This window comes from Oncorhynchus gorbuscha, linkage group LG12, assembly GCF_021184085.1.
Source record: "Oncorhynchus gorbuscha isolate QuinsamMale2020 ecotype Even-year linkage group LG12, OgorEven_v1.0, whole genome shotgun sequence".
NCBI classification, from domain to species: Eukaryota; Metazoa; Chordata; class Actinopteri; order Salmoniformes; family Salmonidae; genus Oncorhynchus; species Oncorhynchus gorbuscha.
Genome location: NC_060184.1, coordinates 41114156 through 41141317, shown reverse-complemented (window position 1 = coordinate 41141317; position 27162 = coordinate 41114156). Strand labels below are relative to the sequence as shown.

Below are 27162 nucleotides of genomic sequence, written 5' to 3'. Positions count from 1 at the left end.
TCGAACACAATTTTTTCCAAAACTTTACTACGGGTTGGTAACAGGGTGATTAGTTGGCTGTTAGAAACCGTAAAGGGGGCCTTACTATTCTTAGGAAGTGGAATAACTTGTTCTTCGTTCCAATCCTGAGAGCACACACTTTCTAGTAGGCTTAAATTGAAGAGATGGCAAATAGGAGTGGCAATATCATCCCCTATTATCCTCAGTAAATTTCCATCCAAGTTATTAGACCCCGGTGGCGTGTCATTGTTGATAGACAACAATAATTTTTACACTGAGCAGCTACATGTCCCATTCTTTGGCATTTAAAAATCTGCAGTGCAAATGTGACAAATTCTCTAACATTGAAACTAAGGAATCCTATCTGTACTTTTACCTGCAAGACTTTCTCAAACCTCAGCATCATCTTCACCTGACTCACTAGCAGTTTCGAACACAACCTCAGTTTCTGCTTTCTTCTTCACCTGACTCAGAGAAACTGGCCAATGTTCTCCCAACCCCATGTGCCCTGTTGCTTATGGTGCTTTCATGTCAATTGGGAAGTAAAAAAAAAAAAACAGGTCAAATCACGACATCAGTGATCTTCAGGTCGGATTTTTTTTTCGGGTTCCAAGTTGTTTGGAATGTTCTGTAGTTTGAGATTTCTCAGTTCCGATTTCCCAGTTGTTGTGAACGCAGCATTAGGTCCTGTCTTGGTACGTCATTATTTACATCTTGTAACAGTATCTACCGGAACTTCCGCTAAAAACGGAAGTAGGTACGTGGCCGCTTCAGGCAGCTGACATTCTGCATGATGGCGACAGAGGTTCAGAGCGCCGACCTCAACAATGGCAGTTCTAGCCGGCTCGAAGTCTCCATCGACGGCCTCACCCTCAGCCCCGACCCCGAGGGCGAGCAAGTCGCAGAACCTGATCATAATACCGGGGACCAGAGCGCCACCGACGATACGGAAGAAGGCGAGTCTTCCAAAACCACGATAGAGAGGAAATGGGGCTTTGGTTTGCTGGAGCTATACAGACTAGCCTTGAAATTCTTCAAAGGTATTTTATATTCGTATTTGATAAAATGTATAATAGCCTTTTCACGATTTGACTAGGTAACGTTAGACAGCTTTTCATCCCTGTGTTCGTTGTTTTCTTGCGGTGCACTAGCTAACATTTAGCTCAACGTTAGCTAGCTAGCCACTTGCTAATGATGCTTGGCTAACTGACAACATGAAGCAAATTGAAGCTTTTTCATCCACCAGAATCTCTGAATTCCAAATGTACCTGCATGATTGCTGGATTGTGTCTCTTGTTGTTCAGACAACGCAAGAATAAAAGGCTAACTGTAATGTTTAGAGTCCAGATTAAAGATGAGGCGACAGTTAACTTGACATGTAAATGTGTCTATGGTCATGTGGATCCTCCACGTAGCTAACTATCTGTCAGTCTCTAGAGTCTAGTGAATGAGAATCCAGTTATGTGACAGGCACACACCCTCCACTAACCCATGATCATGTCTCGGTTCCATTACACATTGGACGAAGGGTGTTCTGTATGGGGGAGTTTTGTTACGAGCCCCACTGCCGTATATCCATGTTACTGCCCGTGTTTACAGTCGACTACCTGTGCTAATTAGCGATCTGCATCTCATAACACTTGTGGATAAACGGAAGATGGACGCCACAAACGTGTTACTGAAAAATAAGGTTCGCTGCAACTGTGTTAAAATTGTACAGTGTGTATTTTGCATATATGAAACTAGATGTATTTATGTTTCTAGAACAATACCGCAATTGACAACCGATACATTTTAGATGGAGTATTTGGCCGTTTTGGCGTCCAGAGCCAATTCACCATCCATAGCCTCTACGAATCCGAGATTGGAAGACTCCTCTCTCTTATCTAACCTGAAGGCTCACTTTCACTTTCAGTGTACAGTCCCATTACAAGTCAGAATGTTGAATTAGCTTCATTTGAACATACTATTCCTGTTGTCTGCAGTTTTTGTCCTTTATGTAGGAGGTAATCTGAGACAAAGTATCCACAAAGTAGTGTTAGTAACCAGACTTTCAGTACAATGGTCTCTATCGGTTTTCTATTTCTGGTTTGTGTTTTCAATACCGATGCAATTCGCTTGCGACTTGCACGATATATCAATAATGGCTGAGATTGATTTACATTTTATTAGGAGTTATTTTAGTCCAGGGGCTAGTCTTCCAAGACTCCTTAAGAAATGCAAAAAAACAGACTGAACATTATCCCACACAGTCGGCTGGCAAATTTAACAAGCACTAGCAGCTTATTGCGAGGTAACTTCCTTCGGTTGACAATGTTTGGTTACATTCGGCTGTTTTCATATTGTACATCTCATGAAATGTGTTACGAGATACAAGCGATAGAATATACTGTCACCTCAAGAAGTCGAATAAACATTACTTTACTGTGGACATTTGATCTCTACCTTCCGGCAAAAGGACCAACAGCACGGGCAACCAATAAAGTAAACTCAAATATTATTTTATTCAACATTCTGGCTTGTAGAGCCTGTGGTCTTTTTTATGGTGACTTCTTTCAGACTGACAAACCATGTGAACACCTGCTCGTCGAACATCTAATTTCATGGGCATAAAATCATGGGCATTAATATGGAGTTGGTCGCCCTTTGCTGCTATTACAGCTTCCAATCGTACAGGAAGGCTTTCCACTAGATGTCGGAACATTGCTGCTGGGACTTTCTTTCCATTCAGCCACAAGAGCAATAGTGAGGTCCAGCACTGATGTTGGGCAATTTGGTCTGGCTCGCAGTCAGCGTTACAATTCATCCCAAAGGTGTTCAATGTGGTGGTCAGGACTCTGTGCAGGTCAGTCAATTTCTTCCACACCGATCTCGACAAACCATTTTTACGGTGAATTTCGCTTTGTGCACGGGGGCATTGTCATGCTGAAACAGGAAAGGGACTTTCCAAAAATTTTGAAGCACAAAATCGTCAAGTGTCATTGAATGCTGTTGCATTAAGATTTCCCTTCATTGGAACTAAGGGGCCACCTAGCATGAACCATGAAAAACAGACCCAGACCATTATTCCTCCTCCACTAAACTTTACAGTTGGCACTATGCATTGGGGCAAGTAGCGTTGTCCTGCCATCCGCCAAACTCAGATTCGTTCGTCAGACTGCCAGAAGGTGAAGCGTGATTCATTGCACAGGAGAGCATGTTTCCAATGATCCAGAGTACGGTGGTGAGCTTTAATCATTCCAGCCTACACTTGGCATTGTGCATGGTGATCTTAGGATTGTATGCTGCTGCTCGGCCATGGAAACACATTTCACAAAGCTCCCTTTGAACAGTTCTTGTGCTGACGCTGCTTCCAGAGGCAATTTGGAATACGGTAGTGAGTATTGCAACTGACGATAGCCCTTAAAAATTGTCTAAGCGCTTCAGCACCACTTCCCAGCTGAGCTGTTGCGCTTAGACGTTTCCACATCACAATAATAGCACTTACATTTGACCCGGGGCAGCTCTAGCAGGGCAAAAATTTGACGAACTGACTTGTACAGTCGTGGCCAAAAGTTGAGAATGACACTCATTTTCACAAAGTCTGCGGCCTCAGTTTGTATGATGGTAATTTGCATATACTCCACAATGTTATGAAGAGTGATCAGATGAATTGCAATTAATTGCAAAGTCCCTCTTTGCCATGCAAATGAATTGAATCCCACCCAAAACATTTCCACTGCATTTCAGCCCTGCCACAAAAGGATGAGCTGACATGTCAGTGATTCTCTCGTTAACACAGGTGCGAGTGTTGACTAGGACAGCATCACTCTGTCATGCTGATTGAGTTCAAATAACAGACTGGAAGCTTCAAAATGAGGGGGGTGGTGCTTGTAATCATTGTACTTCCTCTGTCAAACATAGTTACCTGCAAGGAAACACGTGCTGTCATCATTGCTTTGCACAAAAAGGGCTTCACAGGCAAGGATATTGCTGCCAGTAAGATTGCACCTAAATCAACCATTTCTCAGGTCATCAAGAACTTCAAGGAGAGCGGCACAATTGTTGTGAAGAAGGCTTCAGTGCGCCCAAGAAAGTCCAGCAAGCGCCAGGACCGTCTCCTAAAGTTGATTCAGCTGCGGGATCGGGGCACCACCAGTACAGAGCTTACTCAGGAATGGCAGCAGGCAGGTGTGAGTGCATCTGCATGCACAGTGAGGCGAAGACTTTGAGGATGGCCTGGTGTCAAGAAGGGCAGCAAAGAAGCCGCTTCTCTCCAGGAACATGTCAGGGACAGACTGATATTCTGCAAAAGGTCTGGGTAAAATCCTTTTCTCTGATGAATCCCCTTTCCGATTGTTTGGGGCATCCGGAAAAAAGCTTGTCCGGAGAAGACAAGGTGAGCGCTACCATCAGTCCTGTGTCATGCTAACAGTAAAGCATCCTGAGACAATTCATGTGTGGGGTTGCTTCTCAGCCAAGAGAGTGGGCTCACTCACAATTTTGCCTAAAACACAGCCATGAATAAAGAATGGTACATTTACATTTAAGTCATTTAGCAGACGCTCTTATCCAGAGCGACTTACAAATTGGTACCAACATATCCTCCGAGAGCAACTTCTCCCAACCATCCAGGAACAGTTTGGTGACGAACAATGCCTTTTCCAGCATGATGGAGCACCTTGCCACAAGGCAAAAGTGATAACTAAGTGGCTTGGGGAACAAAACATATTTTGGGTCCATGGCCAGGACAATTCCCAGAACTTAATCCCATTGAGAACGTTTTGGCACCTTTTTTGCAAGCTTTTAAATGATATCAAGCTAAACCTTTAATCTAACTGCACTGTCTGATTTACAGTAGCTATTACATCAAACATGCCATGCGATTGTTTGAGGACGGTGCCCCACAAAATATCTTTTCACCGGCACAGGTTTCATAAATTCTCAATTGGCGTTTTAAATATTCACTTTTTGAGTCTTCCTCAGATGTCATCTAAAGGGTCCCAGCTATAATATGTAGTGTCGTTTTGTTAGATAAAAAAAAAAATTATATCCCAAAACGTCAGTAGCTGTTGCCATCGATTTGAGTAATCCACTCTTTCAACATGCAGAGAAAGGAATCCAAAAATCTACCCCTAAACTTTGTTTCAACAAGTCAAAATAAGTTTCTATTTACTCCTCAGATACCCTAAAATGTAATCAAACTATAATATTTCTTATCGAAATAAGTATGTTCAATAGGAAACCGATTTTAGCAGGTGAGTCCTGTCTTCATGGCACGTGCAAACATGAATTTCCAAGACTCTCCCTGTACAAAACCGGATATTTCTTATTCGTTTTTGAAGTTACAAGCCTGAAACCTTGAACCTATACTGCTGACACCCTGTGGAAGCCATAGGAATTGCATCCAGGGAGATATTTTCAGTGTGCCCTTAGACTGGACATTTTAAGAGGATGGTCTCTCAAAAAAGAAATTCTGGTTGGTTTTTCTTTGGATTTTCTCCTACCATATCTATTATTTTCCTACATTATTTTAACATTTCTACAAACTTCAGTGTTTTCTTTCCAATGGTACCAATTATATGCATATCCTGGCTTCAGGGCCTGAGCAACAGGCAGTTTACTTTGGGCACGTCATTCAGGCGGAAATTTAGAAAAAAAGGGGCCAAGCCCTTTAACCTTTTCCAGTGATAACTTGGATGTCTAATCCAGGGTAGGCCGTCATTGTAAATAAGATTTTTTTCTTCACTGACTTGCCTAGTTAAATTAAAAAATATATATATATGATATGAGTGTGGTGGTAATTTACCAGCATTGTGACCAGAAATACAACTTTCCCGAGTTCGATCCTTTATTCTTACCCCCCAGGGCAATTGAACTTATCCCAGACGCTGCTCCAAGATGCCACAGATGGGGGGGGGGGGGGGGTATATTTTTATGCAAAAACTCTCTACCGTTGTTACTCTCCCTCCCGGGATGGCTACAAGGCCCTCCCCCCGTCCTGCCTTTGGCAAATCAGATCACGACTCCATTCTGCAGAAACTCAAAACTCAAAGTGCCCATGCTAAGGTCGATTCAATGCTGGTCTGACCAGTCAGAATCCATGCTTCAAGATTGTTTTGATCACGTGTACTGGGATATTTTTCCGGGTTTTCTCTGAGAATAACATTGACACATACACGGACACGGTGACATACTTCATCAGGAAGTGTATAGGAGATGTATGCACTGTGACTGTTAACCTACCCAAACCAAAAATCGTGGATTCGATTGATTGCGGATTTTGCATAAAACTGAAAGCGCCAACCACTACATTTAACTTCTTGCGTCGAGCCATCCGGGATCGTGACTACAGCCTCAAGCCCATTACCATAACGCAACGTTAACTATTCATGAAAATCGCAAATTAAATTAAATCAATATGCTAGCTCTCAAGCTTAGCCTTTTGTTAACAACACTGTCATCTCAGATTTTCAAAATATGCTTTTGAACCATAGCTAAACAAGCATTTGTGTAACAGTATTGATAGCCTAGCATATGTTGCCTGGCATTCAGCATGCAACATTTTCACAACCAGAAAAGCATTCAAATAAAATAATTTAACTTTGAAGAACTTAAGATGGTTTCAATGAGGAGACTCTGTTAGATAGCAAATGTTCAGTTTTTACAAAAATATTATTTGTGTTGACAAATCGCTCAGTTTTCTTAATCACGTTTGGGTAAGAAAAAAAACTAAAATTAAGTCATTAAAACGCAAACTTTTTTCCAAATTAACTCCATAATATCGACAAACATGGCAAACGATGTTTAGAATCAATCCTCAAGGTGTTTTTCACATATCTATCGATGATGAATCCTTCGTGGCAGTTGACTTTCTCTTCTGAAGAAATGGAACGCGCATGGACCTAGAGATTACGCAATAATTTCGACACAGGACACCGGGCGGACACCTGGTAGATGTAGTCTCTTATGGTCAATCTTCTAATAATATGCCTACAAATACGTCACAATGCTGCAGACACCTTGGAGAAACGACAGAAAGGGCAGGCTCATTCCTGGTGCATTCACAGCCATATAAGGAGACATTGGAACACAGCGCCTTCAGAATCTGGGGCATTTCCTGTATGAAACTTCATCTTGGTTTCGCCTGTAGCATTAGTTCTGGGGCACTCACAGAATATTTTTGCAGTTTTGGAAACGTCAGAGTTTTTTAAACGGGAACGTTTTTTATCCAAAAATTAAAAGAGCGCCCCCTATCTCGAAGAAGTTAACCACGGCAAGGTGACTGGGAATATGGTGTATACAAACTGACCTGCTCGATTCGGTCTTATGTAGCAACATTTGAAATTGTGTTTTTTTACATAGGATAAAAGTAGACTCAGAGCTAGAAAATTATCATACACTACAGTTAAGTAACAATGACAAAGTAATTCTGCTTTGATGTTTGATAAACTTTTAACCACACTTTGAAGAAAATGGCCCTTGAATGTTTTGGTACACCTACTGAAGAGCTTTTCTTTGTCTACACCATTCAGCATTGTTCTCACCCTCTTAAACTTAAGCCCCACCCAGCTCTTTAAGGTTTGTGAGGCCATGTAATAAACAACCAAAGATTTCAAGAATAATTGCTGGTTTATACTACAGGTGTGTTTGTAAATTCAATCTGGAGTGCCAAAGTGAGCTTTGGGCTGTCGTAAACTGAGCGTTGTCAGATTGTCCGTTTGTAAATTCAGAGCTATTCCCTCGGAGCGCTCTGGCCGAGGAGTAGGGTTGACCCGAGCATTCTGACCTAACAGCAGTCAAGTACCTAAGCAAACTTGCTGACGTTGGCTAGCTTGCTCGCTTCTTCTAGACAGAAATGAGGGGATAGCTCATTCTGACCATTTTACTTGTCCTCGCAGAGCTGGTTAGGCTGTTTTTATGTCATCCAGATCGTTGGTGAGGGCAACTGTGCTGTTGGCAACAATTTTAATTACACTTTTTGGCCAATGTTTACTGACACCGGCCATATTCAATGGGTATTGAGCATTCCTAAATTTGTAGTTATAGATGAGTGATCTGAAATCGAAGTAGATAGCCAGAGTAGAGTGAATTTACCAGCTACGTCTATCGACAGGTGTTGCAGTGACGTCATTAACATTGTAATGAAATGGTTACTTGCATAGTGGTTAGACATGTAGTTAGCTAAACAATGAACCATAATCCCAACTCATAACATTACCACCCTGCATGAATCTGCAGGTAGCTAACCAACCAGGTTCAATGTTAGCTAGCTGGCGAACATTAGGCTATAACTAGCAATGCGAATGGCTCTGAGATATGAATAAAATTACTACACAAATCATACACCTGGTGGAGAGAGGCTGTATGACACAGAATGAATTGCGTTATGGGTGCTGTACGTTACGACATGACACGACACAATTTAACGTACACCGTCAGAGGGGTCTGTGTTTAAAATTTTTACTTTTCTCCAATACTATCGGGCCATTACCATGTCAATCAACTCTTGAAAAGAAATGTAGTTCACACTCCAGATTGATGCAGTTAGGTTCTAAATTAATCTCATAAAATGTAATGGACAATTTAGTAAAGCTTAAACCAAGTTTATTTACCCATTGGGTCACACAGCTGCATAAGACACAGGCAGGCATATTTCCACCAGTGGTAGTGTGTGTATAATTAATCGCTCTCGTGCTCTCTCTCTCTCATACATATATAAAAATGACATCTTTGTTACAAGGCAGGAAGTTAAGTGGTACGGCTACAAGCTGTTCTTTCATAAGATGACCTGACCTCTACCCCTTTCCTCACTACTCCACAGCTCTCCATCCTTATCAGTGCCTGCCACATGATTATGTTTCCTTCACTCTGTACATTCCAAGCTTAATTGTGTCCACCATGTACATTCCTGCTACAGATAACCATTAACTTTTGGTGTAAACCCTAGACTATGGCACCCCTCATGTCTCTAGTGTAACTGATGATTAACAATATTTAATGCCAACAGTCCCATTACTTTTTATTTACATTTACATTTAAGTCATTTAGCAGATGCTCTTATCCAGAGCGACTTACAATTCATTGCAGCCTCGTTTGAATGCCACGGTTGTGCGAATTTGTACGAAATGGGGTTAGCCAACAGTAGACTCTTGCCCGTATATGTGGATGAAGGCTTCTCCCTCTGTCATGGTTGCCTTCGTTAGATTTAATCTGGAGACGGTGTTTTATACAACAGCCTTCTGTGTGTTCCCTTTATGACTCCGTCTGCATATTTGCAATAGAATACCAGAGTTCTCTCCATCTCCTTAGCTATCATACTCTAATTCCACCGTGCATTCCACTGATTTTCAAAACTCGGTCCTCCAGAAAGTGGAGAGCAACACTTCTGCAGTTCTACTACGTGATATCTTTCAAAAAAAGATGTTAGTAAGTGTAACCTACACATACTGAACAGCTCACGCTATAGACAGAAGCATGCTACATGGCAGACCAATCTGAACTCATCCCTCGCCATGTCCAGCCCACCCATTCTGAGGCAATCATTGCCTCAATTAGAGGTCCACCGATTATTATTTTTCAACACCGATAACGATTATTGGAGGACCAGAAATGCCGATACCTATTTAATTGGCCGATTTTTATCTATTTGTAGTCATAAACATTGAAGTCATAAACAGCGCAATGCTTGACGCACAACGAAGAGCTGCTGGCAAAACGCACGAAAGAGCTGTTTGAATGAATGTTTACGCTTCTGCCTACCACTGCTCAGTCAGATACTTAGATACTTGTATGCTTGTATGCTCAGTCAGATTATATGCAACGCAGGACACGCTAGATAATATCTAGTAATATCATCAACTGTGTAGTTAACTAGTTATTATGATTGTTTTTTTACAAGATAAGTTTAATGCGAGCTAGCAACTTACCTTGGCTTACTGCATTCGCATAACAGGCAGTCTCCTTGTGGAGTGCAACGAGAGGCAGGTCGTTATTGCGTTGGACTAGTTAACTGTAAGGTTGCAAGATTGGATCCCCTGAGCTGACAAGATGAAAATCTGTCGTTCTGCCCCCGAATGAGATCGTTAACCCACCGTTCCTAGGCCGTGAGCACCTGCCTTACAACAGGCCTACAAGACCTCAGTCCAGCCTCTGTCCGCAATAGGCTGGCAGTTGTTTCCATCCTGTACTTGTCCCGCAGGTGTGATGTTCGAATGTACTGATCCTGTGCAGGTGTTGTTACACGTGGTCTGCCACTGCGAGGATGGTCAGCTGTCTGTCCTGTCTCCCTGTAGCGTTGTCTTAGGTGTCTTACAGGACGGAAATGACCATTTATTGCCCTGGCCACATCTGCAGTCCTCATGCCTCCTTGCAGCATGCCTAAGGCGTGTTCAGGCAGAAGAGCAGGGACCCTGGGCATCTTTCTTTTGGTGTTTTTCAGAGTCAGTAGAAAGGCCTTTTTAGTGTCCCAAGTCTTCATAACTGTGACCTTAATTGCCTACTGTCTGTAAGCTGTTAGTGTCTTAACAACCTTTCCACGGGTGCATGTTCATTAATTGTTTATTGTTGATTGAACAAGCATGGGAAATAGTGTTTAATCCCTTTATAATGAAGATAAGTGACGTTTTTGGGATTTTTACGAATGATCTTTGAAAGACAGGGTCCTAAAAAGGGATGTTTCTTTCTTACAACTTTTACATTATCCACATCACCACCAGACCATTATAGTATTCTCAGTGAACATATCCTGAAATAAATTCTCACTCTGACAAATTTTAATAGGAAGTTAGCAAAAATAGGTAAGATCTTGCTTCCATGAAAAGGCAAATACCTGTTTGTATACCTATTTGCTTATGGTCTTGCCTACACCTAGAAAATGTGTTTTAGATGATATGATAAATAAATATTCTATTTGATTTGGAACAGCAAGCCAGACAATGTTAAACAGGCCTTTTGTATATGATGAATTTGGAGGGCAAAAATGATTAAATATTAAAGCATTAGACTAAAGGCTTCAGTCATACAAAAGTTAAACTTAAATCCAAATTGGTTCTCTAGCAAATTAGTAAGAATGTCTCACCCTATGTTCAAGAAAGACCTTTTTCGCTTTTCAGATTACACCCTCTAAGTTATTTGAAAAGGAAATCATCTGCTTACTATTGCTATTTTTAAAACAAGCCATGAAGTTGTTTGCAATTTCAATTTAATCCACCAGAAAATACAGAACAAATAATACAACAAATATTGTGGTTGAACTCAATTATACTAATTGATCCAAAAAACAACATATTTGTAAAATAATATATATATATATATATATATATATAAATTATATCCTAAATATGACTGGTGGAGGTATGCCACTCAGACAGTGCTCATCCTTTATATTTATATATTTATTCCTTTCTTTTACTTTTTAGATTCATGTGTATTGTTGTGAATTGTTACTACTGCACTTTTGGAGCTAGGAACAGAAGCATTTCGCTACACCCACGATAACATCTGCTAAATATGTGTATGTGACCAATAACATTTCACTAAGTTCTCAAATGTTCCATACGCACAAACATTTTGTGCACAAAATTGTTTACATCCCTGTTAGTGAGCATTTTATCCTTTTGTCAAGGTAATCCTGCCACCTGACAGGTGTGGCATATCAAGAAGCAAACAATGCCACAGAGCATGCAATTGGCATGCTGACTGCACGAATGTCCACCAGAGTTGTTGCCACAGAATTGAATGTTAATTTCTCTACCATAAACCGCCAACCTCTTTTTAGACAATTTGGCAATATGTCCAACCAGTCTCACAACCGCAGACCACGTATAACCATGCCAGCCCAGAACCTCCATCTGGCTTCTTCACCTGCAGGATGGTCGGAGGGGTGGTGCGGAGTTGTATTTCTGTCTGTAATAAAGCCCTTTTGTGGGGAAAAACTCATTCTGATTGGCTGGGCCTGGCTCCCAAGTGGGTTGGCCTCGCTCCCAAGTCTGTGGGTCTATGCCAACCCATGGCTGCGCACCTGCCCAGTCATGGGAAATCCGTAGATTAGAGCCAAATGAATTTATTTCAATTGACTGATTTCTTAATATGAGCTGTAACTCAGCAAAATATTTTAAATTGTTGCATTTCACAAATTAAAAAAGTAATACATGGAAAGTTTCGTTCAAATCAAAAAGGGGTGCGGTCAAAAAGTGATATCAAATAGAACAACCTTTTAAATAAGTCAGATTCGAGACACGGACAGTTTTTCAGCCCATCGACAAGCAGTGTGTAGTTTCCAGAGGTCAGCCTTTGGAGATCCTTCTGTGCCTTAGTGACTTTTACTGCTTAATTGTAGGCGGACTGCCTTCCAATCTTCATAATTAAATGCACTTGGCTTCACATCAAAAGAAAGTCCCTGTTTCCTTTGAAGGGCCATTGAATGTAGACCACATACACATTTCATAGCCAATGGATAAGCATGGAAATACATTTGAGCCAATGCCATTACCATCGCTTCCGATATACACCTTTTTAAAGCAGAAATCTGCAGGTTGTGGGTGACCCTGTTCCACCCCACTTCTTGTTGTGTTTTCAGCCTCCTTTCAGCCTCCTTGAGCCTCCTTGGGCTGGCCTTCTGGGCTAGATGTGTCTTTGCGCTAATCCTGCCTACTCAAATGACCCTGCTCCCCCAGAGCTGGAGAGGAAATGAAAGTCACTAGCAACCTAACGCTTCAGCCGCCAGAAACAAAAAGAGCAGAGGTCAACAAGCATCATTCTCTGTTCAACTTGATCCCAAAGGGGAAAAAGAAGCGAGAGACTGCTCATGACCAATCCATAAACTGGATAAACATTGGAATTAATTTTAACAAGTGGAAGAGTGACTGACATGGCCCCCGTTCTCATGGACTAGTAACATTAGGTAAGTGTTGGGTTGCGTGTTTAGCCTGCTAGTTATGTTAGCTGCTAACCTCAGTGTGTTCAATGTTCATGCTAGCTGAGATAGCTAAGCTAGCTAACATATTTGGTATTCCGACTGTTTTGTACTCAAAGGAATCTAACAATAGCATCATGTAGCTACACTGCATAAACCCCAAAAGATGCTCAATGCCTTTATTTCAACTAGCTAACGTTAGGTAGCTGAAGCTAGGTGTGCCGATTGTTGACATGATAGTGTTTCGTGTGTAGATGATCATGCAAGCTAGGTGGTCGACAGCATTTCCAGCACCGGACCAATCCCCAAAAAAGTATCTAGCTTTAAAATTTGGTACAGTAACATCACACGAACATGTATTTCCCAGGGAGATACTGGTGAACACGGTCTGATTTCGAGGGAACCTGAGACAAGTTGTGGTTGTGAAAACTCCAACACTGAAAGAGGTAAGAAATGTATGCAATTTCTGTTATGCTTTGTAACTCAATAATTATTTTGTTGGTTATTGACCAAAATAGTTTGTTTGCCTGTTCAGCACATTCCCTGCCTATATACAGCATTGATTCTTACCCAGAGTAACCCAACTGAATGAATATCCATCATGGCCAGTAAAGTATACAATGACTCATCTGCATGACATATTGGTGGCATTATGGGTTAATGAAATCTTAGGATTGTACATTAGGATGGTACATTAGCATGACACATCTTACATGGTTATACACATCGCCACATTCTATGTACAGTGTATTCCGACCCCTTTACTTTTTCCACATTTGGTTATGTTACAGCCTTATTCTAAAATGGATTCAATTGTTGTTGTTTTTATCACTACCCCATAATTTATTCAGAATTTAAAAAAAGATGCCTTATTTACTTAAGTATTCAAAAATGCAAAAATTACTACAAACCTATTTTCGCTTTGTCGTTATGGGGTATTGTGTGTAGATTGAGGATTTGTATTTATTTAATCCGTTTTAGAATAAGGCTGTAACGTAATGATGTGGAGAAAGTCCAGGGGTCTTAATACTTTTCATATGAACTGTATGTCCTGCCTTGTCTGTGTGTGTTTAAGTTCTACAAGTGTTCAGTTGTCATGTAATTGTCCCAATTTTGGGTGGAAGAGTCACTTTTACTTGTAATGTTTAATTGTGAATTACAGTTGAAGTCTGAAGTTTACATTCACTTAGGTTTCACTCATTATAACTCGTTTTTCAACCACTCCACAAATTTCTTGTAAACAAACTATAGTTTTGGCAAGTCTGTTAGGAAATCAACTTTGTGCATGACACAAGTCATTTTTCTAACAATTGTTTACAGACAGATTATTTCACTTACAATTATCTGTATCACAATTCCAGTGGGTCAGAAGTTTACATGCACTAAGTTGACTGTGCCTTTAAACAGCTTGGAAAATTCCAGAAAATTAGGTCATGGCTTAGGAAGCTTCTGAGGCTAATTGACATCAGTTGAAATAATTGGAGTTGTTCCTGTGGATGTATTTCAAAGCCTACATTCAAACTCTGTGCCTCTTTGCCTGACATCATGGGAAAATCTAAAGAAATCAGCCAAGACCCCAGAAGAAAAAATGGTGGACCTCCACAATTCTGGTTCATCCTTGGGAGCAATTTACAAACGCCGGAAGGTACCACGTTCATCTGTACAAACAATAGTACGCAAGTATAAACAACCATGGGACCATGCAGCCGTTATACTGATCAGGGAGGAGGCGCGTTCTGTCTCCTAGAGATGAACATACCTTGGTGTGAAAAGTGCAAATCAATCCCAGAACAACAGTAAAGGCCCTTGTTAAGATGCTGGAGGAAATGGGTACAAAAGTAAAACAAGTCCTATATCGACAACCTGAAAGGCCGCTCAGCAAGGAAGAAGCCACTGCTCCAAAACTGCCATAAAAAAGCCAGACTACTGTTTGCAACTGCACATGGGGACAAAGATTGTAATTCTGGGAGGAATGACCTCTGGTCTGATGAAACAAAAATAGAACCGTTTGGCCATAATGACCATTGTTATGTTTGGAGGAAAAAGGGGGATGCTTGCAAACCAAAGAATACCATCCCAACTGTGATGCACGGGGGTGGCAGCATCATGAGGCACTAAACAAAATAATGGCACCATGAGGAAGGAAAATGATGTGGCTATGTTGAAGCAACATCTCAAAATCAGTGAGGAAGTTATTAAAGCTTGGTCGCAAATGGGTCTTCCAAATGGACAATGACCCCAAGCATACTTCCAGAGTTGTGACAAAATGGCTTAAGAACAACAAAGTCAAGGTATTGGAGTGGTCATCACAAAGCCCTGACCTCAATCCTATAGAAAATGTGTGAGCAGAACGGAAAAGGCATGTGGGAGCAAAGAGGCCTACAAACCTGAAACTTACTCCAGCTCTGTCAGGAGGAATGGGCCAAAATGCACCCAACTTATTGGGAAAGCTTGTGGAAGGCTACCCAAAACATTTTACCCAAGTTAAACCATTTAAATGCAATGCTACCAAATACTAGTTGAGTGTATGTAAACTTCTGACCCACAGGGAATGTGATAAATAAATCATTCTCTCTACTATTTTTCAGATGTTTCACTTTCTTAAAATAAAGTGGTGATCCTAACTGACAGGGAATTTTAACTAGGATTGAATTGTGAAACTGAGTTTAAATGTATTTGGTTAAGGTGTATGTAAAGTTCCGACTTTAATTGTATGTGGATTTTTACATGAGTCAAGTCTTTTGTCATGCATTAAGTAGTCCCATTCATCCGTGGATCTGTTACTACAGCAGTGTTAATGCTGATGCGAGAGAGAAATCACATCACTGAAATTATTTGCGCAAGTGTCAAAGGCCTTTCCAAGTTTTCATAGTATTGATTCTAATGTAATTGTAAAAGGTTAAATAGTTGTAACGAGCTTAATGGCTGCCATTCTGTATCAACAAGTTTCCTACCAAGCCCCTTGCACTGATGTTCTTGCCTGGTTGTTAATGGTACAGAATGACAGACACTGTATACACACCACTGTATCCTATGCATATGCTAAAAAATAAACATTGATTTTGATAACATAATATTTATGGAATATTAGTAAATTATAATGTGAACATACGCACAGATTTGAGAGAATTAATACATTTCTTAACTATACTCAAAGTACTTGTAAGAACAAAAAATTCCTACCATCATATTCCCTTTATACACCCCCACTGTATCCTGTGCATATGCCAAATAAACATTGATTTTGATAACAGATAGTAAACTCAGCAAAAAATAAAATAAACGTCCCTTTTTCAGGACCCTGTCTTTCAAAGATAATTCGTATAAATCCAAATAACGTTTCAGATCTTTATTATAAAGGGTTTAAACACTGTTTCCCGTGCTTGGTCAATGAATCATAAACAATGAATGAACATGCACCTGTGGAACGGTCGTCAAGACACCAACTTACATATGGTAGGCAATTAAGGTCACAGTTATGAAAACTTGGGACACTAAAGAGGCCTTTCTACTTACTCTGGAAAAACAAAGATGCCTAGTGTCCCTGCTCATCTGTGTGAACGTGCCTTAGGCATGCTGCAAGGAGTCATGAGGCATGTTGCAAGGAGTCATGAGGACTGCAGATGTGGCCAGGGCAATAAATTACAATGTCCGTCCTGTGAGACACCTAACAGCACTACAGGGAGACAGGACGGACAGCTGATCGTCCTCGCGGTGGGAGACCACTTGTAACAACACCTGCACAGAATCTGTACATCCGAACATCACACCTGCAGGACAGGTACAGGATGGCAACTGCCTGAGTTAACCCAGGAACGCACAATCCATCAGTGCTCAGACCGTCTGAAATACGCTGAGAGAGGCTGGACTGAGGGCTTGTAAGGCCTGTTTTTAGGCAGGTCCTCACCAGACATCACTGGCAACAATGTCGTCTATGGGCACAAACCCACTGTCGCTGGATCAGACAGGACTGGCAAAAAGTGCTCTTCATTGATGAGTCGCAGTTTTGTCTCACCAGGGGTGATGGTCGGATTTGCGTTTATCGTTGAAGGAATGAGCGTTGCAACGAGGCCTGTACTCTGGCACAGGATTGAGGTGGAGTGTCCGTTATGGTCTGGGATGGTGTGTCACAGGATCATTGGACTGAGCTTGTTGTCATTGCAGGCGATCTCAATGCCATGCGTTACAGGTTAGACATCCTCCTCCCTCATGTGGTACCCTTCCTGCAGGCTCATCCTGATATAACCCTCCAGCATGACAATGCCACCAGCCATACTGCTCGTTCTGTGCGTGAGTTACTGCAAGACAGGAATGTCAGTGTTCTGCCATAGCCAGCTAAGAGCCCGGATCTCAATCTGGGACCTGTTGGATCGGAGGGTGAGGGCTAACACATCTTATGTTCATACAAATATTTACACATGATAAGTTGAAAATAAACACAGTTGACAGAGGACTTTTTTTTCTTTTTTTTTATATGTAGTGTTTGGTTCTTACCAGTGTAAGAAGCTAATGTACCATCCTATGACTTCATGGCCCATGGTCCACCAATATGTCATGCAGATGAGCCATTGTTTACTATACTGACTACGCTGGATATTTATTTTAAGTCCGTTACAAACAAATTCTTAATTACAATGACCGCCTAACCCGGACAACGCTGGGCCAATTGTGCGCCACCCTATGGGACTCCCAATCACGGCCGGTTCTGGTGGGTAGTTCACACTAGGTAGGAATCAATGCTGTTCATATACAGGCGATGTGCTGAACAGGCAAACATGGCTAACGATTTTGGTATTTTACCAACAAAATAATTATTGAATCCCAAAGCATAACAGAAAATGCAAATACAGTATTTCTTACCTTGGTCAATTACCAACAAAATAATTATTGATTCAGAAAGTAAAACAGAAGATGTATACAGCATTTCTTAATTCTTCAGTGTTGGTGTTTGCACAACCACAACATGCACAGTCTTAGGTTAACTTGAAATCAGACTGTCTCCACCAGTATTTCCCTGAGAAATGTTGTATTTTGGGTTTATTAATCATCCCCATCTAGCTGCTGACACGGCAGCAGCTACTCTTCCTGGGGTCCAGCTACATTAATACAGTTACATACAGTTAACAATATGACATTACATTTCATAACACTTTACCCAATACATTTAGTGTGTTCCCTCAGGCCACTTCTCCACTATCACATATTTACAATACAACATCCATGTGTACGTGTGTGTCTGCACAGTCCCCAGTCCCCCTGTTCAATATGGTATAATTGTATCGTTTAAAAAAAATCCTATTCTACTGCTTGCTACTGCTTCTACTGCTGTAGGATCTGCCTTATTGATACTGTTGTTAAGGCAGAGCTTTATTTTGGAAAGACTCCTCCCCATCTTAGCTACTGTTGTATCAACATGTTTTGACCATGACCGTTTACAATCCAGGGTTACTCCAAGCAGTTTAGTCACCTCAACTTGCCCAATTTACACATTTATTTATTACAAGATTCAGTTGCTGTTTAGGTTTTAGTGAATCATTTGTCCCAACTACAATGATTTTAGTTTTTGAAATGTTTAGGAATTTATTCCTTGCCACCATTCTGAAACTGCAGCTCTTTAATTGCTGCAGTGATTTCACTCGCTGTAGTAGCTGACGTGTATAGTGTTGCGTCATCCTCATACATAGGCACACTGGCTTTACTCAAGGCCAGTGAAATTTCATAAGTAAAATTGATAAAAGTAAGGGCCTAGACAGCTGCCCTGGGGGATTCCTGATTCTAACTGGATTATGTTGGAAAGTCTTCCATTAAAGAACACCCTTCTGTTAGACAGGTAATGCTTTATCCACAACATAGCAGGGGGTCTAAAGCCATGACACACACATTTTTCCATCAACAGACTGTGATCAATAATGTCAAAAGCCGCAAAGAAAAAAACAACACAGCTCTCACAATCTTTGTATCATGAATTTCTCAGCCAATCATCAGTCATTTGTGTAATTGCTGTGCTTGTTGAATGTCCTTCCCTACAATCATGCTGAAAGTCTGCTGTCAATTTGTATACTGTAAAATAGCATTGTATCTGGTCATGTTTTTCCCCCAAAGTTTAGTAGGGATTGGTAATTGGTTGATTGTTCGGCTATTTGAGCCAGTAAAGGAGGCTTTACTATTCTTGGGTAGCGGAATTACTTTTGTTTCCCTCCAGGCCTGAGGGCACACACTTTCTAGTAGGCTTAGATTGAAGATATGGCAAATAGGAGTGGCAATATCAGCACTGTTATCCTCAGTAATTTTGCATCCAAGTTAAACACTAGTGGCTTGTCATTGTTGATAAATAACAATGGGTTTTTATTATTATTATTTTTTTTTACATCTTCCACACCCTATGGAATTCAAAATTACAATGCTTGTCTTTAATAATTTAATCAGTTATACTTGGAATTGTTGTGTCAGCGTTTGTTGCTGGCATGTCGTACCTACATTTGCTTATCTTGCCAATTAAAAAATAAAGTAATTGGCAATGTACAGAAACATATCTGACCAAATGGTATAGCTAGAAGCATTTTTGGGGGGGTGGTCCTGGACAGAAACTGCTGTCTTACCACCTAGCTAGTTAGCATTATCATCTACAAACGAGAGACACTACCATGTAAACAATCTGCATATCTAGCTTCAGCTAGCTGACTGTACCTAGTTGAAATAAAGGCATTGAGCAACTTGTTGGGGTTTATGCAGTGTCGCTACATGATGGTATCGTTAGATTCCTTCGAGTACAAAACAGTCCAAATTCAGATGTTAGGTAGCCTTGTTAGCTGCTAGCTTGAACATTGAACACATTAAGGTTAGTAGCTAATGTAGCTAGCAGGCTAAAAACGCAACCCAACACTTACCTAACGTTACCAGTCCATGGGAACGGTGGCCATGTCAGTCACTCTTCCATTGGTTAAAATTAATCCAGTGTATCATGTTTATGGATTGGTCATTAGCAGTCTTTCTCGCTGCTTTTTATATTTTGGGGTTGAGTTGATTCAGATCCAAGAACAGAGAATGATGCTCGTTGGCTCAGTCTGCTCTTTGTTTCTGGCGGCTGAAGTATTAGGTTTCAAGTGACTTTCACTTCCTCTCCAGCTCTGGGGCAGTAGGGTCATTCGAGTATGCGGATTAGCACAGAGACACACCTAGCATAAAAGTCCAACCCAAGGTGGCTCAGGGCTCAACTGCCTTGTTTTCGTTCAAAGTGAAAACACTACACAAGAAGTGGGGAGGCATAGGTTCACCCACAATCTGTGGATTTCTGCTTTAATATAGTCACAACATTGTGTAAACAGGTTCTAAAGCTGCACTTCTCCTATTCTTCAGTGAAGCTGTGCATTGCAGTCATTGTTAATTTCTCCCAAAGGGCATTGGCAATATAAGGAGTGCACATTTAGAGAGCATGTCTTTCTCTCATCATTCGATCTGGTCTAAATTGAGGCTTTTCTACGACAAAGGTCCGACATGGCTAACTTTTTCGCTGACTGTATACACTGTAAAAGGGACATGTCAGTCATCATTCGCTAGCAACACGCTTAGCAACAAGATGTTCTGTGTGCCATTTCCAATATAGGCCTGTCTAGCAATGACTGATCAACATATTATTTGCCTTGATAGTGTGTTGCAGAGTCTAGCCCATTAGCTGGTTTGTCTTGTCCTCAGATAAGGATGGCAAGGCCTTCCACCCCACCTATGAAGAGAAGCTTCGTCTGGTGGCCCTCCACAAGCAGGTGTTACTGGGGCCATACAACCTCGACGCCTCTCCAGAGGTGGGCTTCTTTGACGTCCTGGGAAATGACCGCAGGTAAACCACCCCCATCCCACCCCAGTGTGTGTGACTTTTTAACTCCAGCTGATGCTCCAGCACTAGTGCTGCTGCTGTGTTTCAGGAAACGTGAGGAAACCGTTTGGAATCCAGGTTTTTCACAGCTCAGTGTGAAAAAGTTGTCCCCCATCTCTATCTCCCACTCTAATTTAAATTCAAAGGGGCTTTATTGCCATGGGAACATATGTTTATATTGCCAAAGAAAGTAAAATAAACAAAAGTGAGAAATTGAACATATACAGTACAAAAGAACTATACTATCCCTCTTTCCCCTTTAGGAAAGAGTGGGCTGCTCTGGGTAACATGGAGAAGGAGGAGGCTATGGTGGAGTTTGTCAAGCTGTTGAACAAATGCTGTAATTTATTTGCACCCTATGTCACCTCCCACCAAATAGAGAAGGATGAGCAGGAGAGGAAACGGTAAGTTGTCCAGGAGGACAGACATTTCTGCCCATGACAGCAACATGGTGGAAGCTACCCTAGGACTTAGGGAGTTTACACAATTTTGTCATGTTTTTGTCTCTTTCCTTCCATCTTACCTCAGGAGGGAGGAGGAGGAACGACAGCGCCGCGAGGATGAAGAGAGGGAGCGACAGAGGCAGGAGGAGGAGAGACAGATGATTGAAGAGGAGGAGAGGCTGAAGAGGGAGGAGGAGGAGAGGAGGCAGTTGGAGGAGGAGAGGCTACGGGTGGAGCAGCAGAAGTGAGTACTATGTCTGTGTGTGTATGATAGATTATCAGTTTCTTTAGCTTCAGCTTTACCTCTCTACAGTAGTCCGGTGTTTGTTGAAAGAAGGGTGCTGAGTTGACTCTCTCCTCCATCCTCCCCCTCCCTGTGTGCAGACAGCAGATCATGGCAGCACTGAATGCCCAGACGGCGGTGCAGTTCCAGCAGTATGCTGCCCAGCAGTACCCAGAGAGCCCTGAGCAGCAGCTGGGTCTCATACACCAGCTACAGGAACAACACTACCAACAGTACATGCAGCAGCTCTACCAGGTCCAGCTGGCACAACAACAGGTACACACAACAACATTCTATCACTCCACATCTTCCTCAAGCAAGTGGGTAGGACAATGACATCACATCCGACCAACTCCTTGAATGCAATACTTCTTGAAGTTTGCTGTTGTCAAAAAAGCAAAACTATTTTATTTTATTTTTTATCCTTAAGTGTGTGCACATTACTATAGGGGAGAGTGGGGTAAGTTGGGAAAAAAATATATATATATTTTTACATTCAGCATCACTCCAAGGACAATTATAGTATTCTTTGTAACAAAGATATCTAGATATATTTCAGGATGATGTTTATCCCCAGAAATAATCAGAATTCATGTAAAAATGTGTTTTGAAAACCATAGCTTGTCCAAAAACAGTGGTCACTTGGCACAACTTACCACGGTCATGGGGTCTGTTGAGCTGCAGGACAGGCTAAGTTAAAGGACCGTTCTACCCCAAAACTATCTTTTGGTATTTGTTTCATTAGTCCTTTGTTGATATAGTCACAAAATGTTTTGCATGTCAGCAATCAAGTTGCTGACATGCACAACATGCAAAACATGTTGGGACTATATCAACAATGGACTAATGAAACAAATACCAAAATATTGTTTTTTAGTGGAGTTTTCTTTTAAGCCACCTACAAATTTCTGTACTGAATAAAATATTACCACTACCAATTTAAAGCCAAACACAATTTAACACCATCACAATCGCTTTTGTCATTTTAAACACCCACACCAGTAGGAATCCACTTTTCTGAGCTGAAAGACGATGACCAGAGCTTACCCATGTCAATAAGTCCATAGTTTTAGTCAAAGTATGACATATGTTAGGTGTTCCAGTGGCATGCATTGAAATGCGTGGCTTTTCTTTTGCAAAATCACTGAATTAACGGACATATTTTCAAATAATTGTCAACCTACAGTGCCTTCAGGAAGTGTTCATACCCCTCGACTTATTCCACATTTTGTTTTACAGCCTGAATTCAAGTGTTTAAATATTATGTATTTTTTCACCCATCTAAACACAATACCCCACAATGATGACATGAAAACATGTTTTTATAAATGTTTGCAAATATCTAATTTTACATAAGTATTCACACCCCCTGAGTCAATACTTTGTAGAAACACTTTTGCCAGCGATTGCAGCTATGCGTCTTTTTGGGTAAGCCTTTAAGAGCTTTCCACACCTGGATTGTGAAACATTTGCCTTTTATTAAAAAAAAATTAATTCTTCAAGATCTGTAAAATTGGCTGTTGAATGGCACACACACACAATCCATCACTCAATTGTCTCGAGGCTTGAAAATCCTTCTTTAGCATGTCTCATCCCCTTCATCTCCACTGATTTGAAGTGGATTTAACAAGTGACATGAGTAAGGGATCATAGCTCACCAGACTGTCATGGAAAGAGCCGGTGTTCTTAATGTTTTGTACACTCAGGGAATTAGCCCACACAGCTACAAGGATGCACTTTCATGCTATGTTTAGGACCTCATATTGAACCTAATAGAGACCCCAACTGATGTATAGAACCTTAGAATCTTTAAAGTATCTACTTTGGTTTAGATACAAGCATCATGAAACCTCTAACACAAGTTAACTTGACTTAGTCCAGAAAAACGATTTTCACCAACTTGCTTACCACTTTTCCCATGTAGTTTCTTCCTTCAGTGTCCATGAAAATGATGACCTCTTCCTAAATATTTGGTGATTGATTAATTTTGTGTATGGTTTCCTAGAAACAAGGGTGGCACAATTTTCCCCTTTAGCTCAACTTACCACACTCTCCCCTATTTATACTTGGGATATCGCTTTTCAACAGGAAAAGTTCAGAAATGGCTGGAGGACGTCTTTAAAACACTGATACTAAAACATTTCCCTAATTAGAGTTTTTATCAACTTCTGTTGTCTTTCATTTTTTATGAAGAGATTTTTTTTGTGATCATTAAGGGGAAAAGTTTGAGATTGTACAGAAATGTCTTAATTCTGCTGCCCTCTCAGTCATTGACCCTCCGTTCCCCCTCCCTCACCCTTCCAGGCAGCCTTACAGAAGCAGCAGGAGGATGCGGTGGTGAAGGCCACCCTGGAGGCCACTAGTGAGCCTGTAGCTGCAGCGCTCCCGGCTAGAGAGAAGGTCCCTTTGCTCAATGGCCAGTCAGACTCTCACTCTGAGGGAACGGACAGAGAGCCAGAGCGCTTAGAGCCTGCTGAGGAGGCCACTGAGAATGGGCCAATAGGTACACGCACGCAAAGGCCAGGTACAAACATGCATGCACGCACACACACCGGCATCCACAAGCGTGCACACATTCCAAATTGTAATGTGATGCCTTACTCTCTACACTTGGTGATGCGACTTTGGGAATCAGAAATGGATGAATAGGTGTAAGGGATATGTGAATGACTCCTCCCTAACCCTTTGATTGGCTAAGAAGTTGCTGGCCAGGACAGAGGGTGCCAATTCCTGGATCAAACCATGGAATTCATTCATCGGTTACAGCAGAGTATCTCTGCCTACTTTGTTATCCTGCATAGAACAAGGAGACGGTGTGCCTGTATAGCCCTAAAGCCAGTACTGCCTCATCTAGTGAAAATGAAAGTCACTTTTACTACTCAAAAGCATACATTTGTTTGTATCCTGTATTTTTCTGAAATGTTGTACCAGAGAAATGGATGTACATTGTGCACAATCTGCCACTGTTATATTTACACGCCCCTCTCATTCTGTCCTCTCCCCCAGCAGACTCTCCCCCGGTCATAGCAGCCCCTTCCATGTGGACGCGACCCCAGATCAAGGACTTCAAGGAGAAGATTCGGCAGGACGTGGACAGTGTGATCACGGTGGGGCGTGGCGAGGTAGTGACAGTGCGAGTGCCCACCCACGAGGAGGGCTCCTACCTCTTCTGGGAGTTTGCCACGGACCACTACGATATCGGCTTCGGAGTCTTCTTTGAGTGGACAGATGCCGCCAATGCCTCGGTCAGTGTGCACGTCAGCGAGTCCAGCGACGAAGACGAGGATGAGGAAGGTGAGGAGAGGAGAGGAAGATGAGATGCCTGCTGGATTTCTAATGGGATGTTATGGGGTTCTTTCGTGAGACCCGGGATACAGCTCTATTGAGAGGGCCTATACCTGCTTGTTTGTCATAGTTAATATTTTTTCATGTCTTTAACATAGCCCCTTATTGTTAATGTGTATGGTCCTTTCATCCTGCTAGAAAAACACTAGGCGGCTATTCACTGAAAGCCACCTCAGACCAGGTGAAAATAATCTTGTAGTGTGATCCAGTAGTTACCAGCCCCCCTGATGGTCTGCGTTCCCTCTATTTCCAGGTGAGCCCCCTAGTGAGGAGGAGAAGGCTAAGAAAGAGGCAGGGAAGCCGCAGGTGGATGAGATAGTGCCGGTGTATCGGCGGGACTGTCACGAGGAGGTCTATGCCGGCAGTCACCAATACCCTGGCCGTGGGGTCTACCTTCTCAAGTTCGACAACTCTTACTCTCTTTGGAGGTCAAAAAGTGTCTACTACAGAGTCTACTACACCAGATAAGCCTGGAGGGACTACAGGCGACGGGGAGTGTGTGTTTGAAGAGAGGAAGGGGGGGATGAGATTATCTGTTCTGGACTAGATCTCCAGAGGGCGATGGAGTTGTGTCGGACTCCCGTTGGAGATGGGACTCCTGTCTCTGTGTGTATGTGTGTGTATGTGTATGTGTATATATGTGTGTGTGTGTGTGCTTACACCTCATTGGAGCCTGTGGAGTCCCTGAGGTAGTTAACCCTGTAGTGTGTTCACCACCTGTCGTCTTCTCGCTCTTAGAGAACAACTCTAGGACTTTCTTGTATTTAATTGCCATCTTTCCTGCCCAAACATCATCTAACCCTAGTCTGCCCTGTCATGTAATTGTTATGGCTGTGCTTCTCTCTGAGTGAGACGCTCCTTAACCGGAGTTCAAATTTAACACAACTGAAGTCCATACAGGGTTGGGGTTTTGTCCAATGAGAGAAGTCATTGGTCAAACGGAGTCCAAACATAGTGACACACTACACTACAGCACCATGCCTTTGTACTCCAGAAGGAGTCCCTCATAGACCACCACGGAGTAACACTAAAACACACTCATCTGAACACAATCAGTTACTCAAGTGGCAACGCTTCTATTGCAAGAGCTACGCCCAAATCCACATCAACCCCTAGCTCCTACCAGCTACATACTTCTGGAGGTCTGAGAGGGTTGGATTTAAGACATAAGCAATATTGCAGAATTTCTAGTATAGCCTGTCCTAGGCCATGGTGGAGCTATTATGATATTGATATTCTCTATGCAGTCCTTTCAGATCGCCACAAGTGCAAACGGGGGAGGGGCTAGGGATTCATTTGGGATTGTACACTGTTCTACTGAGCGAAGGATGATGAAGAGCAATGGGTTAGAAGGGGTTTAGAGTTGGAAGAGGGATATGACATGTACATGGAAAAGTTCGGTATCTCCAAATGGAATGCTGAAAAAAGCGAGATTGTGTCTAAAAGCATTTAATTAATATTTATTATTCACCCTTTCTTGTAGTGTAGGATCATTTTTGTGTCTGTATAATATTTGGGTGTATTTCATCTCCAAACAGTGGCCTCCCTGCTTCAGGAGACAGGTCTCTTTAGTCTTTTATAGATGCTTCCTTTCCTTCATGGCCACTGATCTCAAAGGACATGAGGTGAAAAATGATAAGGATGGAAACTTACCCATCTTTCCCTATTAGTGGCTATGAAGGACAGGGGACAAGGAAGGGAATCCAGTAAGGCGTATTGGGACACCCCCATGTCTGTTCTGAAGGAGACTGGGCATTGTCATCTATTGATCACTCCTGTGTGTGTTGAGTTTGTCCATGGACTGGAGATGCTAATCCTATTTCATACATACGAACTGCCGGCTAATAAAATAGTGGGAATCATCAGTTGAAACAATAATAAATTGAAATCCCCACCCGTTTCAGTAAAAAGCTGAGGGATAGGGCTGCAGAAAGGTAACCACTCTCAAATTCATTGACAGAGCTATGGATGCAAGGACTGACCATCCATGATTACAATTATAGTTTTAACCATATATAGTACTTGTTTACCAACATTGGAGTGAAACAAGCTTATATTTGAAGTTCTGATGGGTTATGACAGTTGAACTGAAGTCATGAAGAATTTAACTTGGAAATGTCTCAAGAATCAATGGGAATAATTCATTCATTCAGAAGTCCGAAAAGGAATGATTCAACTGCACATTCCCCTTTAAGATGAGTTTTACTGTGACCTCTCTCTCGAGCATTTGATATTTCTGTCCTAATTGATGGATTGATTACGTTTTTTCTTTTCTCCTCAAATAGGACTGTCTGCTATCGCTAATAAACTGAGATGATCACGTCTA

The 27162-nt window shown here is 41.7% G+C and overlaps 1 protein-coding gene across 4 annotated transcripts; it reads left to right on the top strand.

Moving 5' to 3' along the window:
- Positions 1–737: 737 nt before the first annotated feature.
- Positions 738–27162, top strand: LOC123991018 (Golgi resident protein GCP60-like). 4 transcript variants are annotated; one of them, XM_046292128.1, is made up of 8 exons: positions 738–1040; positions 20588–20729; positions 21029–21169; positions 21294–21452; positions 21593–21767; positions 23796–23994; positions 24501–24785; positions 25090–27162. In XM_046292128.1, exons 1-8 carry the CDS (start codon positions 791–793, stop codon positions 25302–25304), a joined length of 1566 nt encoding a protein of 521 aa, XP_046148084.1. In that variant the 5' UTR covers positions 738–790; the 3' UTR covers positions 25305–27162. The 4 variants fall into 4 exon arrangements, with proteins under 4 accessions (XP_046148084.1, XP_046148083.1, XP_046148081.1 ...); XM_046292127.1 differs by having other exon boundaries at positions 24498–24785; XM_046292125.1 differs by having other exon boundaries at positions 739–1040; positions 23796–24015.